The following is a 15,037-nucleotide window of genomic DNA, read 5'->3' as shown; positions in this document are numbered from 1 at the left end:
TCTCAACTTTAGAGATTTAACTAATTAAAATTTAAAAATTCAATGATGTAGGGAGAATGTCTAGTTTCTTGTTAGAACAGAGGAAAAAATGTCAAACTTTTCACAACATGGGAACAATGAGGACTAAGGCTAGAGTAGAAAATCTCACACTTAAGAAAAATGAGCTTGATATGTGGACATGTCATCCAGAACTAGGCAGCAAGTATTTTACAGTATAACCCAGGTCCCTCTAAGCCACCTGGAGAGGATGGTAAAAGCAGCAAGGCCAACTCCCATTTAAAAACCTGTTAAAGTATACCCATGTTCACAGTATCATTAGTCATAATAGCTAAAATGTGGAAGCTACCTAAGTGTCCACTGATGGATGAATGGATAAGCAAAATGTGGTATGCACATACAGTGGAATATCGTTCAGCCTTAAAAAGAAAGGAAATTCTGACACATGCCACAATATGGATGAACCTTGAGGGCATTATGCTAAGTGACATAAGTCAGTCATAAAAGGCAAATTCTGTATGATTCCACTTGCATGAGGTACTCATATCAGTCAAAATCACAGAGACAGAAAGTAGAATGGTGGTTGCCAGGGGCTGGGGAGGGGGTCAAGGGGAGTTACTGTTTAAGGGGCACAGACTTTCAATTTAAAAAAATGAAGACTTATGGAGATGGATGGTAGTGATGGTTGCACAACATTATGAATGTATTTAATACCACTGACTGTATACTTAAAAACAGTTAAGATGGCAAATTTTATCACAATTTTGGGGAAAAAAACCACACTATTAGAACATATCCGTTTGTTTAAATATATGCTGGCTGTCTGCTATATGCAGAATGCACTGCTGCTGGTGCTCAACCCCAGATGTATTCCAAACCAACTCTGATATGGTTTGAGACATGTTTTTTTTTAAAGAATGACAAAAACAGACTAGCACATGTTTTCTTACTTTAATAAATCTTACTAGTGTCCTTTAAGGGACAAATACACAGACAAGTAGGCTACAGTGAAGAAATCTTATTTTTATAAGAGAGTTAAGAAGCCACTAATATACTTCCAGGTATTATCTTCAGTGATGCTTCTTATCTTTATTCTGGGAGTCCAGGTAATATTCAGCTCCTACAGCTACCACAAATGCAGCAAATCCCCATTTGAATCCTTTCAATAATGCACCAACAAAGGAAACATTGTTTGCAAAGCCACCCATGTATCTCCAAGCTTCATTGCTGAGGAAAAAAAGGGAAAAATTATGATCACATGACTTATATACATTCATTGAGTAAAATATATTTAATATTCATCTTTCTAATAGACTTAGATGCAACCTTATATAAGATAATCTAAGTGGACCACAATGGAAATCTTTCTGTGGCATAAGATAATTAGGTCAATATGCCCACATTTCACATATAAAATACAAGAAAAAATACTTGATGATTTCACATCTCAATCATAATACTCAGGATTTTATAGAAATCTCAAATACAAGACTCACTCTGGCCTATCTGTCACATACTAATCATTACAGCATCATGAAATGAGGAAGTTAGAGACTTGGGTATTAACCTTTGCTCTGCCACTTATATTAGATTCACAACCTTTCAGGCTGGGCCGGTTACTTAACCTGTCAGGGCTGCTTCCTCTTCTACTGAATGATGATTACTATCTATGTTAGAGAGTTATTACAAGGATTAAACAGGGTAATGTATGATACACTTTGGCCCAGAGAGTATGTAACACTTGATACTATTATTACTATTCAAGAGGCTTATGGCTTTTCCCTGTTCTAGCAGCCTAAACTTTAGAAGACTGATTTCCTGCTCTGGCAATCTTTCTTCTGAACATCCTGAACAGAAGTCCGAGAACTCTAGTGAAGAAAGGCTTCTCTCACAGGAAAGGATAAGTGAGCGGAAAAAATCACGTTACAAAACAAAAACCGCTTAACTCTAAAAATCCAATTAACTAGAAAATATGAGAGCTAATCAAATCTAATTTAGAAATCAAAACCAGACAAAGACTTTAGAAGAAAACTAGAGTAATAGCCCTCATGAACATAGATGCAAATACTCTTTTTTTTTTTAAAGATTTTATTTTTTTCCTTTTTCTCCCCAAAGCCCCCCAGTATATAGTTGTATATTCTTCGTTGTGGGTCCTTCTAGTTGTGGCACGTGGGACGCTGCCTCAGCGTGGTTTGATGAGCAGTGCCATGTCCGCGCCCAGGATTCGAACCAACGAAACACTGGGCTGCCTGCAGTGGAGCGCACGAACTTAACCACTCGGCCACGGGGCCAGCCCCTAGATGCAAATATTCTTAACAAAATTTTTAGAAAATTGAACCCAGCAATATATGAAAAGGATAATATATCATGAAAAAGGGTTTACCTCAGGAATGTAAGATTAGTTTAACATTTGAAAATCAATAAAAGTAATTTGCCACATTAACACAATTAAAAAAAAACTATCTGAACATCTCAGATGCAGAAACAGCATTTAACAAAATTCAATATCCATTAATAACAATACCAAAAATAGTAACTCATAGTAACCTAGGAATAGAAGAGAAACTCAACTTGACGAAGGGCCATCTATGACCACCCTACAATTAACATTATACTTAGTGGCAAAAGACTGAATGCTTTCTCTCAATTAGGGACAAAGCAAGAATATCCACTTACACCACTTTTATTCAACATTATACCAGCAGTGTTAGCCAGTGAAATAATACAAGAAAAAAAAAGAAAAAGTTTATAGATTGAAAAGGAAGAAGTAACTGTCTTTGTAGACAAAATGATCATCTATGAAGTAAATTCTAAGAAATCTGTTAAAAAAAAAACCTGCTAGAACTAAAAAGTGAATTTAGCAAGAAAACAGGACACAAATTCAATATACAAAAATCAATTGTATTTTTATATATTAGTAAGAAACAACTGAAAATTAAACTTTAAAAATACTATTTACAATAGCATAAAAAATATGGAGTAATTCAGAATAAATTTAACAAAGTATGTACAAGACCTCTACGTAAAGCAATGAAACACTGCTGAGAAAATTAAAGAGGATCTAAATTACCCATCGACCGGAAGACTCAACACTGTTAAAACATCAATTATCCTCAACTGAGCTACAGATTTGAGGCAATCCCAACTAAAATCCAACCAGGTTTCTTGTAGAAACTGAAAAGCTCATTCTAAAATTTAAACGTCAATGCAAATAACCTAGAATAACTAAAACAGTTTAAAAAAAAATTAGATATCTTGGGGCTGGCCCCGTGGCCGAGTGGTTAAGTTCACACGCTCCGCTGCAGGCGGCCCAGTGTTTCGTTGGTTCGAATCCTGGGCACGGACATGGCACTGCTCATCAAACCATGCTGAGGCAGCGTCCCACATGCCACAACTAGAAGGACCCACAACGAAGACTACACAACTATGTACTGGGGGGCTTTGGGGAGAAAAAGGAAAAAATAAAATCTTAAAAAAAAAAAAGTTGGATATCTTATACTACCTGATTTGAAGACAATGTAGTATTGGCATAAGCATAGACATACTGATCAGGGTAACAGAATAGAATTCAGAAACAGACCACACAAATATCGTCAATTGATTTTTGACAAAGGTATCAAGGTAAATCAATGGAGGGCAGATAGTCTCTTAATATAATAAATGGTACTGGAACAACTGGATGTCCCTATGCAAAAACAGTAACCTTTATCCTTACTGCACATGACATAAAAATTACCTCAGAATGGATCATATGCCTAAATGTAAGAAAGAACACTATAAAAGCTTCTAGAGGGGCCGGCCCCGTGGCCGAGTGCCCCGTGGCCGAGTGGTTAAGTTCGCTCGCTCTGCTGCAGCAGCCCAGGGTTCGGATCCTGGGAGCAGACATGGCACCGCTCGTCAGGCCACATTGAGGCGGCATCTCATATGCCACAACTAGAAGGATCTGTAACTAAGATATACAACTATGTGCCAGGGGGATTTGGGGAGATAAAGCAGGAAAAAAAAAAAAAGCTTCTAGAAGAAAGCATAAGTAAAAATCTTAGGCTACGATAAGCACAAACCACAAAAGAAAAAAAATGCTAAATTAGGACTTAATCAAATTTTAAAACTCTTTGAAAGACATTATTAAGAAAATGAAAAGGTAAGCCACACTTTGGGAAAAGACATTTGCAGAACTCATATATGATAAAGGACTTCTATTAAAAATATATAGACAACACTTACAATTCAATAAAAGATGACGAATACCCTGATAAATAAAATAGGCAAAAGATCTGAATAGACACTGCACTCAAGAAAATCTATAACTGACAAATAAGCACACAGAAAAATTCTAATGATCATCAGTCCTCGTGGAAATGGAAATTAAAACCACAAAGACATATTACTATCAGATTCGCTAGAATGGCTAAAATTAAAAGATTGATTATACCAAGTGTTAACAAGGAATCGAGCAACTGAAATTTGCATACATTGCTGGTGGGAATGCAAAATGGTACAGCCACTTTGGAAAACAGTTTGGCAGTTTTTGGTAAAAATAATCATACACATCATATAATCCAGAAATCCCACTCTTCGGTATTCACCCAAGAAAAATGAAAACATATGCTCACACAGACTTGTACTTGAATGGTTATAGCAACGTTACTTATAATAGCCAAAACCTAAAAACAACCCAAATGGCCACCAACTGGTGACCAGTAAACAAAATGAGATATATACATATAATGGAGTATTACTCAGCAACAAAAAAGGGAGAAACTGTGAAATAAGTTAACAATGTGCATAAGTTTCAAAAGCTTTAGGCTAAGTGAAAATGGCCAGAACAAAAGGTTACATACTGTACTAATTCCAATTGTATAAAATGTGAGAAAAGGCAAAAATAGAGACAGAAAGCACACCCATGGGAGCTGGGAGTAGCATAACACTGAGTGCAAAGGGGCGTGAGGGAACTTTTTAGGATGATACAAATATTCTGTATTATGACTTTGATGGTGGTCCCATAATTGCATACATTTGTTAAAACTCATGGAATTATCTACTTAATATGGGTGAATTTTACTGTATGTAAATGATACTTCAGTAAAGATGATTTAAAAACTTTAATGTAAAAAGCCATTTTCAATTTTTTAACAGAGGATACACTGAAAAGGAACATAGATACTTATGCTCTAGGAAAAATTCTATCTAAATTATTTAATTATTCTTACCGGCCCCATGGATCCCTTAACCCTCGTGCAGCGAGCTTCTCCTGGACAGTTTCTAATGGCGTCCCTTCTATCTTCCATTGTTTATAATCTGGAAGTTCCATTTTACTATGACCATGTTCATGTCCATGTCCATGGGCCATGTCTATAAGAAAAGACTAACATAAAGGAAAAATATGCAGATGGTAGATATCAAAATCCAAGTTTACTATCTATGTTTTAAGACACAACATTTAAAGTTCATGTTTTAAAAAGAGAGCCAATATGAATACTTGAAAATTCTGAGTTAAGAGATTTAATAAAATAGTGTCTTCTTGCATAACTAGTATATGTTCACAGTTAGGAAATACACATCTACAAAACATAAAAAGAAAAATAATCAGTAACCCTACCACTATGAGACAGCCATTTACTGCTTGATTCCTTTCTTCATTATCATAATAGCAAACGTTGATTGTGCCCCATGTGCCAGGCGCACTATGATAAAGCACTTTATGTGTATTAACTCCATTACTCCTCAAACAACTGTTTGAACTTAAATTACAATTATTATCCCCACTTTACAGATGAAAACAATGAGGCTCCAAGCAGGTAGGTAACTTTCTGAAGGTAACAAAAATAATAAATGGTACAGTTGGTTTTGAACCTTGCAGAATGGTTGCAGAGCCCTCGTTCCTAACTTCTAAGCAATAGTTTCCTTCTTTTTAGTCCTCTCATAAGGCATAAATATGCATAACAAAAATGTTGTACGAACTGTTTTGTTACCTGCTTTTTCCAGATGATTCTTTTAAAATGCAGTATTATTGTGTTTAAACACATCTGATCACATGAACTTTTTTGGTAAAGAGCCAGATAGTAAACATTTTAGGTTTTGTGGGCCGAGAGGTAAAATCAAGGATATTATGTAGGTACTTATGTAACAAGAGAGAAAACAAATTTCCACAAATATTTTCTTGATAAAATCCAAAATATAATAATAACCGAATACAATTTTTTGTAATACAGGTCTACTGCTGAAAAAAAATGGAAGTCCCTTTTTTGGGAATAACATTTTGCTTAACTGAGGCTCAAAGTTTAGTGTTCCTTAATATCAAATTGATTGCAAACATTCACCTGTAAAAACCATTCTTAGCTCATGAGCCATACAAAAACTGGCAATGGGCTGGATTTGGTTAGCAGGCTGTAGTTTGCTTACTTCTGAACTAGCTCACCAGAGACCTTAGGAACCCTTTTTAATCGATGTTTGCTTCCTTAAATAAAATATGCCCTCAATGGGTACATAAAGATAGCAGTTTTACTAGTGTTATTTTTATAGATAATGTAAAATAAGCTTGAGCTCAGTCCCCAGTTAAATTGCTATGAATTTTGCATTAAGGGGGTATCAATTAACAATCCTATACTGTAATTTGTATAAGGTTAGCAGTAGCAATTCTATAATCACTGCTCTCCAGAAATAAAACCATACCAAATAATTATTATTATGTCTGCATTTATAAATATGAACAGATCCAATAATAAGATAGGATTTTTATACTACATTTTAGAAGACAGTGATAATTTTTAGAAAGTGTCTAAAAATTTTTTTAAACAAAAATTTTTGTTTTGGTATAAAATTTTGTTTTGGTATAGACACATTGTGTGAAATGTTCATTTCATTAAACAATAGTTCCCAAAATATGGGGGAAAAATTGTACAGAGTAATTCTGATAAATTAACCAACACTTAATATTTATACTTATAGACATGTTAAGATATCACAAAACATTATGTTGATGATTTTCACATTTAAAAGAGAATGAAAACCAATACCCACCAAACGCAAGTTAAAACTACAACATTCACAACTTTGAAGGAAACATTTAATCCATTATTTCATTATTATTTGGTGGATTCAATAATATAAAGGAAATAAATTATGGCTCCAGATATCAGTCTGAGTTTTGAGACAATACATTATTAAAACAGACTTTTAGAATGTTTAATTAGAATGATAATGTCTTGTTTTCTTCAAACTATGTTTTCCAAAAAAGTTTTTAAATGTTTCATTCCAAAAATGTTTAAAGACTGTACGACAAACTCTTGTTTTGACAAATGTCAGTTCCAGAATATTAAACCTGAGTATCAATAAACTTGGAAGAGAATACAAAACAGAGGTCAACATTTTCTGATACAAGTTTGATTTGGAAAATAAAAACTGAAGTACTACCATGGTATGAAGGCTATCTCAAAGTTACAATATTACTATGCTCCAAACATTAAGTAATTTGGAAGACAAATCTCTAAAAGAAAACATCAAAGTATAGACTCATTTCTCTTAAACAAATTTCCTTTAATAAATTCAATGTGTTTTCTCTTGTACTTAATTAAAATATTTCACAAAGGGTCACTTTATAGGCATTTACTAAATATAATATCCCAATGACTTTCCAAAAAAGAACAAAAAGTTGAACTACACTACTTCTAGGGAAACTTTCATTTTTTTAAAAAAATTATTCCTACTGCAGAATAAGCATAAATCAAACAATGATATCCCGATTACCTGAAGGAAGAGTTGGGAACTCTACTTAAGTCCAGACTTTGGATCTGGCATCAAACCCCGAATGCACCATCACAGCTGTAAAATCCGGGGCAAATCATTTAATCTCTGTGAACTTCCGCTTCTTCATATGATACGAGGTTAAAATCTACCTTGCAAGATTTTGAGAACTGGGGAAAACACATTGTGATGTACCTTCCACTTTTATACCCAGGTGGTGCGAATGTGACTAGGCACGACCATTCTGAAAAACTGACACGACCTAGAAAAGTTGAACACTGGAATACCTTAGGGCCTAGCAATTCCAGACCTGGGTATATATACTCTACATCTGCACTGTCCGATACACAGCCACCAGCACCTGAAATGTGGCTGATGCAACTGAGGAACTGAGGATTTTTATTTAATTTTAATTAATCTAAATTTCAAAGCAGATTCTCAAATGAGTTACTGGAAAATTTTACAGTGTTTTTGAAACAATTTGGGCACATAAATCTTTTTCAACTGCAAATTTTATGAAATATAAACACAGATCAAGTGTTTATATTTATGAAAACTTAGATACAAACATACTCTGTAAAAGTAAAATACATCAATTTTGAAGACAGTATGAAGAAAATGTAAAGTATTTCATTAATAACTTTTAACACTGATTACATCTTGAAATGATATTTTGAGTACACTAACTTAGATGAAATATATTATTAATTTCATATTTCTTTTTAACCTTTTTAATATGGTACTAGAGAAGTTTAAATTACACATGGGGCTTGCATTATACTTCCATTGGACAGCACTGCTCTAGAGAAACTCTTGCATGTGTATAATCAGATATATTTCACAAGAATCTTTTTAGCCACATTGTTTATGCCAGCCCCAAACTGTAAACAATCCAAATGTTCAACACAGAATCGATTAATCATGGGAGTCACACTACGGAATATCACACAATGAAAAACTACATGCAAAAGTATGAATGAACCTCACAAATAAAATAACGAGCAAGGGGTGAGTCAGAAAAAAACACACACTTTGATCCCATTTACATAAATTGAAAAACCTAACAAGTCTGGGGCCGGCTCGGAGATGCACCGGTTAAGTTCGCACGTTCCACTTCGGCGGCCCAGGGTTCGACGGTTCGAATCCGGGTGCGGTCATGGCCTGGCTTGCCATGTTGTGGTAGGCATCACACGTATAAAGTAGAGGAAGATGGGCACAGATGTTAGTTCAGAGCCAGTCTTCCTCAGCAAAAAGAGGAGGATTGGCAGCAGTTAGCTCAGGGCCATTCTTCCACAAAGTCAAAAACCAAAAACTAACAAGTCATTTATTAGGAATGCACCACTGAAGGAAAAATTCATGTGAAACAAGTGAACGCTTATCAAAAGTCATGATAGTGGCTACCTCTTGGAGGAGATGGAATCACAGAAACTCACACAGGAAGCCTCTAAGGCAGTGTTTTTCAATCTATTTTTAATTATTGTACCCCAAAGGAGCTTTTTTAGACCTTTTTTCCCCCCCATCCTGTTCTCACCCTCACCCCCCACCATGAAATTTTAATAGCACAGATATAGGTGTATCTGTTTATGTACTACAGAGCTTTGTAGGGCACAGACCATTGCATTATCTAGGATGTTTTTTCGCCCTCACCAAGAACCAATTTTCACTGCCTTGAAAGGTGATCACCTCTGTTGAGAATACACGTTCTATTATTGACAATGCTTTATTCCCTAACCTGAGGGGTGGTTTCACAAGTGTTTGCTTAATTATAATTCTTTAAAATGTACTTACGTTTTATACACCCTTCTGTTATGTATACTTCACGATAAAAACTAAAATTAGATAAAATGACAAATCGTGCCAAGGACTCAGCAACGGGCGATTATTTCAGTGTCTGAGCTGTTCACAGAACAGCAAGGAAATTAGTTCAACGAAGAAAGAACACGTAACCACGAAATTTCAAAAGCTACCTCCCCATGTTACAGTGAACCTCTAAGTTTCACTAAAGGGGGCTAGCTCTAGTGCAGAAGTGCTGGCATATTTTCTCTAAGAAGGAAATAAAAAGGGTACCGCCACTTACACTAGATGTAATTTTACGGTTTACCGAAAACTTTGACGTATATATCTCAACCTCCTCTAATTTTTACAATTGTGAATAAGAACATTAGAAACTAAAAGACAAATGAACTGTTATCACTTAGTGTCTCTTCCAGTCCCTGCACCTACGTATATGCAATTTAAAAATAGTAACCGCTCTAAAAATGGATGTGATTTTGCATCCTGCTTTTTTCACTTTAACACTGTCATTAACATTCATACCAGAAAAATCTTACTTAAAACTATACATGCTTGTGAGACAGACATTACAATTGTTCCTATTTTACAACTTCCGATTTGAGGGCTGTTCTGCCTTCATTCGCTCCAAAGGTAAACCAAAACACGGGGCAGAGGGTGTTGCGGGTGGCGGAGGAGGAAAAAAGCATCTGGCCTTCACCGCCACCGGGATTCTCACTGCATCCTTCTACAACCACCCCTCTCTGCCCCAGGACTTCAGAGTTCTCTCCCGCTAGTTCTTCGAGCTCCTTCCTTCATCCTTCTCCATTTAGTCTCTCCCTTTCTACAACCCCCCAGAACAGAGTCTAATTCTTATTCCCCAAGGTCTCCCATCAGTTTTCTGATTTACCTGACAGCAATCTGACCTCTCAGGACACTCAACATTCAACCCCGCAGCCGGAGCCAACCGGAAACGGAAGCTGTCATCTCGAGTTCCTTACGGAGGAAAGCAGAGAAGCCATTTAACGTTCCGGGACTGGGTCACAGATTCCTGGACCACGTGGAGATGACACGAAGGAGGCGGGAAGTCGGCATTTTTTCCGCACATTTGTGCATCCGTAGTCTGACTGAGGGAAGAGAAGTTGTGGCGGACAGAAGGACGGGGAAGCGGCGATGTGATCCTTGCTCGGACACCGGAATCTTTAGGCCCTGCACAGAGGGGCGGGTCGCCGACGGGCTGCAGCCAATAGGCGAGGCTGTTGTTGGAGCGTGGACTCACCCAATGGAAGGGCGGGTTGTTGCGCTGCAGTTGGCAGGCTGCTGCGGGAGGTGGTGGCGGTAAGAAGCCGGAGGCAGCGGGGTGACAGGTAGGCGGCGGTGCTGTCTTGGGGGGACGCGGAGTGCTAGGTCAGGAGGGACTGTCTTCTTTCCCGGCTGCAGGAGCTCTAGACGGGCTCTGACGAGGGTGGGCTGCGAAGGCGGTAGCCGGGGTGTCTGTGGTTCCGGAACCTCTCGTCGATCAGGTAGCAGCTTGCGAGGGTCGTGATGAGGAGGCAGCTGGGGCGGGTGGAGGCTGAGCCCTGGGGGCCTGGGGGCTGCGGTGGCGCCGGCGGAGAGAGGAGAGACCGGCGAGCAAGACGACCCCGTGAGGGCTGGAGGAATTCCTTGGACGGAGCCCCGAGAGAGAAAAGGACGCGCGGCATTGCAGGCACCTGAGAGAAATGCTGGGGCTTGCTCCTTAGGGCCTTTTCTTGGGGCGAGAAGGGGCAGCGGAGAGGAAAGATATCTACGGGCGGTAGGATCCTTGAAAGTCTCTATAGCTAGCCATTATGTAATCCTCTGCTGTTATTTACCCAAACAACTGGGTTGTCCCCCCTGGAAGAGGAGGTCTTGCAACCAATGGATGTGTCAGAATAGTTTCTTCGTTGTTTTGAGTGGTTTCCAGCCCGGCAGGCTCCGTAGGCGAAGGAGCGTGAAGGGTAGAGTAGTCACGAAGAGCTCATCCCAAATATGGACTTGGGTTGAGAGAGATGTTCGTTGGAGATGAGCGTGGCCGGGTTCACGTTTGTAGTTCATGAATTTATTTGTTTTGAGGGTCAAGGCTGATTACAAATACGTTTTTTTTCTTTTGATCTTCAGGAAAATGGAGAGCCTCAGAAATGTATAGTAGGAGGTAAGTGCAAGTTGGAAAATGACTAGAAAATTAGTTGATCCCCCCCTCCCCTCAGCTATTGTGGATGTTAGAAACTGTGGAAATAACGTGGTGGTCTGAATTGGGGGGAAAAAGTAATCTTTTAAGTAATTTGCTCTGTAAGTCTGAGACAGTAGTTATGAGTTATTTCTTAGGTTTAAAAAGTATGCTCTTTGAATCTCTCCGACTGAGGTAAAATGTATTTACAGACATAACTAATTGTAAATCAACATTTTTTTTCTGAATTTTTATAATTCATTGTTTGCACAGTGAAATGTAGAATTAAAATAGGAATTCTGTTCAGTATGTGTTATGGAAGGACAAACTACAGTAAAAACTTGATGTTATAGCTCACTAGAAAACAGTTAAAAGAAGCGTTATAAATTGCTGAAACGTAAGCTGATTGAAATGTTGTCTTTAGCTTAGAAGATAAGGACTAATGTAGTATTAGCAAGTGTATGATTTTCCTGAGCTTATTTTAATACTGCATGTCAGAAAAACTTTCTAAGATGTGATTTTTTTTTCTATTAATGATCGTTTATATTAGTATATCCCAGAACCTAAATCACAAATTCTTTTTTTTCTCTAAATATTATTTGGTAAAGAGAGGTGGATCATTACTGTTTGTTGGTTCTGAAATGTTTAGAGTACTGAGACAGTAACGCTGCAGATAAAAATTTTGGTACTTGGTGTTGTTTTCCTTCTATCTTTGTGCAAGAATGATACTATCTCAGTCACAAAGAATACTTCTGCTTCTATTTTATGTGCAGTTCTATAGTGTGAGTACCTGTGAACAAATCTCTGCTTTTATGCAGGGTGGTGTGTGTGTATGTCTGTCTTTCTGTCTGTCTGCCTGTTTCTATGTGTGTCTTTATGTGTTTCTTCTTATTATGTAACCAGCCTGCCAGAGCTGTCTTAGAGAACTAATGGCTGATATTGAATGGCCAGTAGATGTCATTGTAGAATGCAATGAAGTCAAACATTGAGTAGGAAATTACCGAGTGATTTAAGAAACAGTAGTTCAAATTAGAATATAGTCGTAATTGGCTGATTATTTATACATCATTAGAAACCCTCTTGTCTGATACGTTTAGGTATTGGAGCTATTTATAAGGAATTTGAAACAATGACTGTAAAGAAGTATAATTGTTTGCTCTAAAATGGACTTTTTAAGCTTGTTTTTTAAGATTCTTAAGCTATCTTGACATGCAATATGGGTTTAGGTTGGTTTCATTATTTTTAATACACAGTTTTGGCATCTTATAGTAGTTTATTAAGTTCTAGAATCATTAAGGTTTTCAGCTTGGCTGAGCTTTATAATAGAAAAAACAATGCTACATAATGAAAAACTAAAATGATAAAATATGGGCAGAAGGTCTCCAAAGAAGTTATCAGGTGCACAAAATAATACTTTGTTATTGTTCTTTTATTGCAAGAACAGAGGAATTTTTGTCTTTCTTTTTCTGTGGCTTCTTAGTTTTTTTCATGTCCAAAATAGCTTCTTTTTACATTTTTATCTGAGACTACGTGCTTTTCTCAGGATGATGAACTGAACATTTGTCATTGTCTGAGATGTACTTTAATGGATTCTGGAGGGAGCTGGCACAGAAAGCTCTGAAGGTGGCTCACAGCCACTTACCCGCAGAGCCTTCTCCGAGCTCTTGTCACTCTGTCGCTCTGTTCCTTTTGCCTGCTATTGATACACTGTTAAAAAATAGAGTTGGACCTAATTCAGAAATTCTCCATGAAAGTGGAGAGTTACGTATATATCAGAATAATCTAGGAGTTTTTTAAAAACGGAGGCACATACATATCCATTAGATCATCTCCACTTCCCTTCAGAATCTTTGTAGTAGGGGGATATGAAGGGAAGTAGATAGATTTTGAAGGAAAAAAAAATCCCCTAGATGATATAGTTCACCACTGGCTTCCACCTTAGAATCATTGATCTAATGAAAGGCTCTCATATTTGTGATATGAACCAGTAACAGTAGTTTTAGCCTGAGGGAGGGGGCTGCCAACTCCACCAATATTTTTATAGCTCAATAAATTTTCATCATTTAATGTCATAGCTGGGATAGATTTTTCTAGCCAGCAGCTGAAGTTGCCAGAAATAAAAATTGTGCTGAATGTTTTGATTTGGATTAGTTTTTTTCTTGGCACTTAACTGCTTTCCATAAACCAGGCTAATTTCTTTCATGATTCAGACCTGCTTTGCACACATATTTACTCATATCTTGTTCTCTTAATGTCTCTGAAAGCTATCTAGTTCTAGAATTGGAAAATAAGAATTGAAGGTTTTCTTGATAAGAGGTCTTTTTGTGATACTGCTATGATACGACGAAGATGTACATTTGTCTGTGTAAACATTCACTCAGTAATACATATTAAAACTTGGAATTGTGATTGTGTTGACTTTGACATGGGTCCTATTTAGAAATGCATGGTTCATCTTTATGAAGTGTAAACTTTCTGTTTGGTTATCTGTCTGCTATGGAGACAAGTACCAGAAAAAGTAAAGGACTAGACTTTAATTTTGGAGAAAGGAGTAAAATCTCAATTATGTAATATATTAAGAGGTGTGACTTTGATTATTTATAAAAGTATAGTTATTTCTAGGTTTGAAATATAACTGCTAAAAGGTAGTCATATGGTAAGTGGCACCTTTGTTGAGTGGCAAAGCATGGGTTACAAAATAGTTAATTTTGTTTTATTGTAAAACACTGAACTCCAGAAAGTGTTAGAATCAAATTTATCTATCACCTTTGTCATTATGGATCCTTGACTTTTTTTAAATTGAGGTATAATTGACATAATCCTTGACTCTTGATAGTGCTTGATTTTTAATTAATGTAGACTTCTGTTAGCTACTAAGATTTGTCAGTTTATCTCTTTGAATTCATTTTCCTGTATATTTTTTGAAAAATGGTTGGAGGGAGTTGGGTGCTGAATGAGAAGTGAAACTTATGCTTTTTACATATGCTTTTGTATTGAGGCTTACATTTTTTTCTCTTTGTCTAGACTTTATTTTTTAGAGCAGTTCTAGATTCACAGCAAAATTGAGTGGAAGATACAGAGATTTATCATCTATCCCCCCCATGCATAGCCTCCCCCATATCAATATTTCCCGCAGAGTCGTGTATTTGTTACTTTTGATGAACTTACGTTGACACATCTTTATCACCCAAACTCTATAGTTTACATTAGGGTTCAGTCTTGGTGTTGTATATCATATGGGTTTGGATAAACGTATAATGACATGTATCTATCAGTATAGTACATACAGAGTAGTATTGAGGCTTTTTAATCAGCATATATTCCTTTTTTAGATCTTTC

At 36.8% G+C, this 15,037-nt stretch overlaps 2 protein-coding genes across 12 annotated transcripts in view; one reads left to right on the top strand and one right to left on the bottom strand.

Annotated features, from left to right (window-relative positions):
- The window catches only part of HYCC2 (hyccin PI4KA lipid kinase complex subunit 2), a 98,274-nt gene that overhangs the window by 6,460 nt on the left and 76,777 nt on the right, over window positions 1-15,037 (top strand). For 5 of the 8 annotated variants that reach the window (XM_046658135.1, XM_046658136.1, XM_046658129.1 and 2 more), the window contains exons 1-2: window positions 10,666-10,877; window positions 11,650-11,683. The exons of 1 other annotated variant lie outside the window; for it this stretch is intronic. The gene's annotated coding sequence lies outside the window, so the exon portion shown is untranslated. Of the gene's footprint in view, window positions 1-10,665; window positions 10,878-10,909; window positions 11,034-11,649; window positions 11,684-15,037 lie in introns of those variants that run through there. 2 more of the 8 variants (XM_046658131.1, XM_046658133.1) reach the window with 1 other exon arrangement.
- NDUFB3 (NADH:ubiquinone oxidoreductase subunit B3) lies at window positions 935-10,519 on the bottom strand. 4 transcript variants are annotated; one of them, XM_046658140.1, is made up of 4 exons: window positions 10,421-10,488; window positions 7,744-7,818; window positions 5,208-5,362; window positions 935-1,224 (listed from the first exon to the last, which is right to left on the bottom strand). In XM_046658140.1, exons 3-4 carry the CDS (start codon window positions 5,345-5,347, stop codon window positions 1,068-1,070), a joined length of 297 nt encoding a protein of 98 aa, XP_046514096.1. In that variant the 5' UTR covers window positions 5,348-5,362; window positions 7,744-7,818; window positions 10,421-10,488; the 3' UTR covers window positions 935-1,067. The 4 variants fall into 4 exon arrangements, with proteins under 4 accessions (XP_046514096.1, XP_046514098.1, XP_046514095.1 ...); XM_046658142.1 differs by having other exon boundaries at window positions 5,208-5,349; XM_046658139.1 differs by lacking the exon at window positions 7,744-7,818 and having other exon boundaries at window positions 10,421-10,519.

Source organism: Equus quagga, chromosome 4 (genome assembly GCF_021613505.1).
Source record: "Equus quagga isolate Etosha38 chromosome 4, UCLA_HA_Equagga_1.0, whole genome shotgun sequence".
NCBI classification, from domain to species: Eukaryota; Metazoa; Chordata; class Mammalia; order Perissodactyla; family Equidae; genus Equus; species Equus quagga.
The sequence above is the reverse complement of the archived record's forward strand: the minus strand, read 5'-3'. Positions and strand labels throughout refer to the sequence as shown.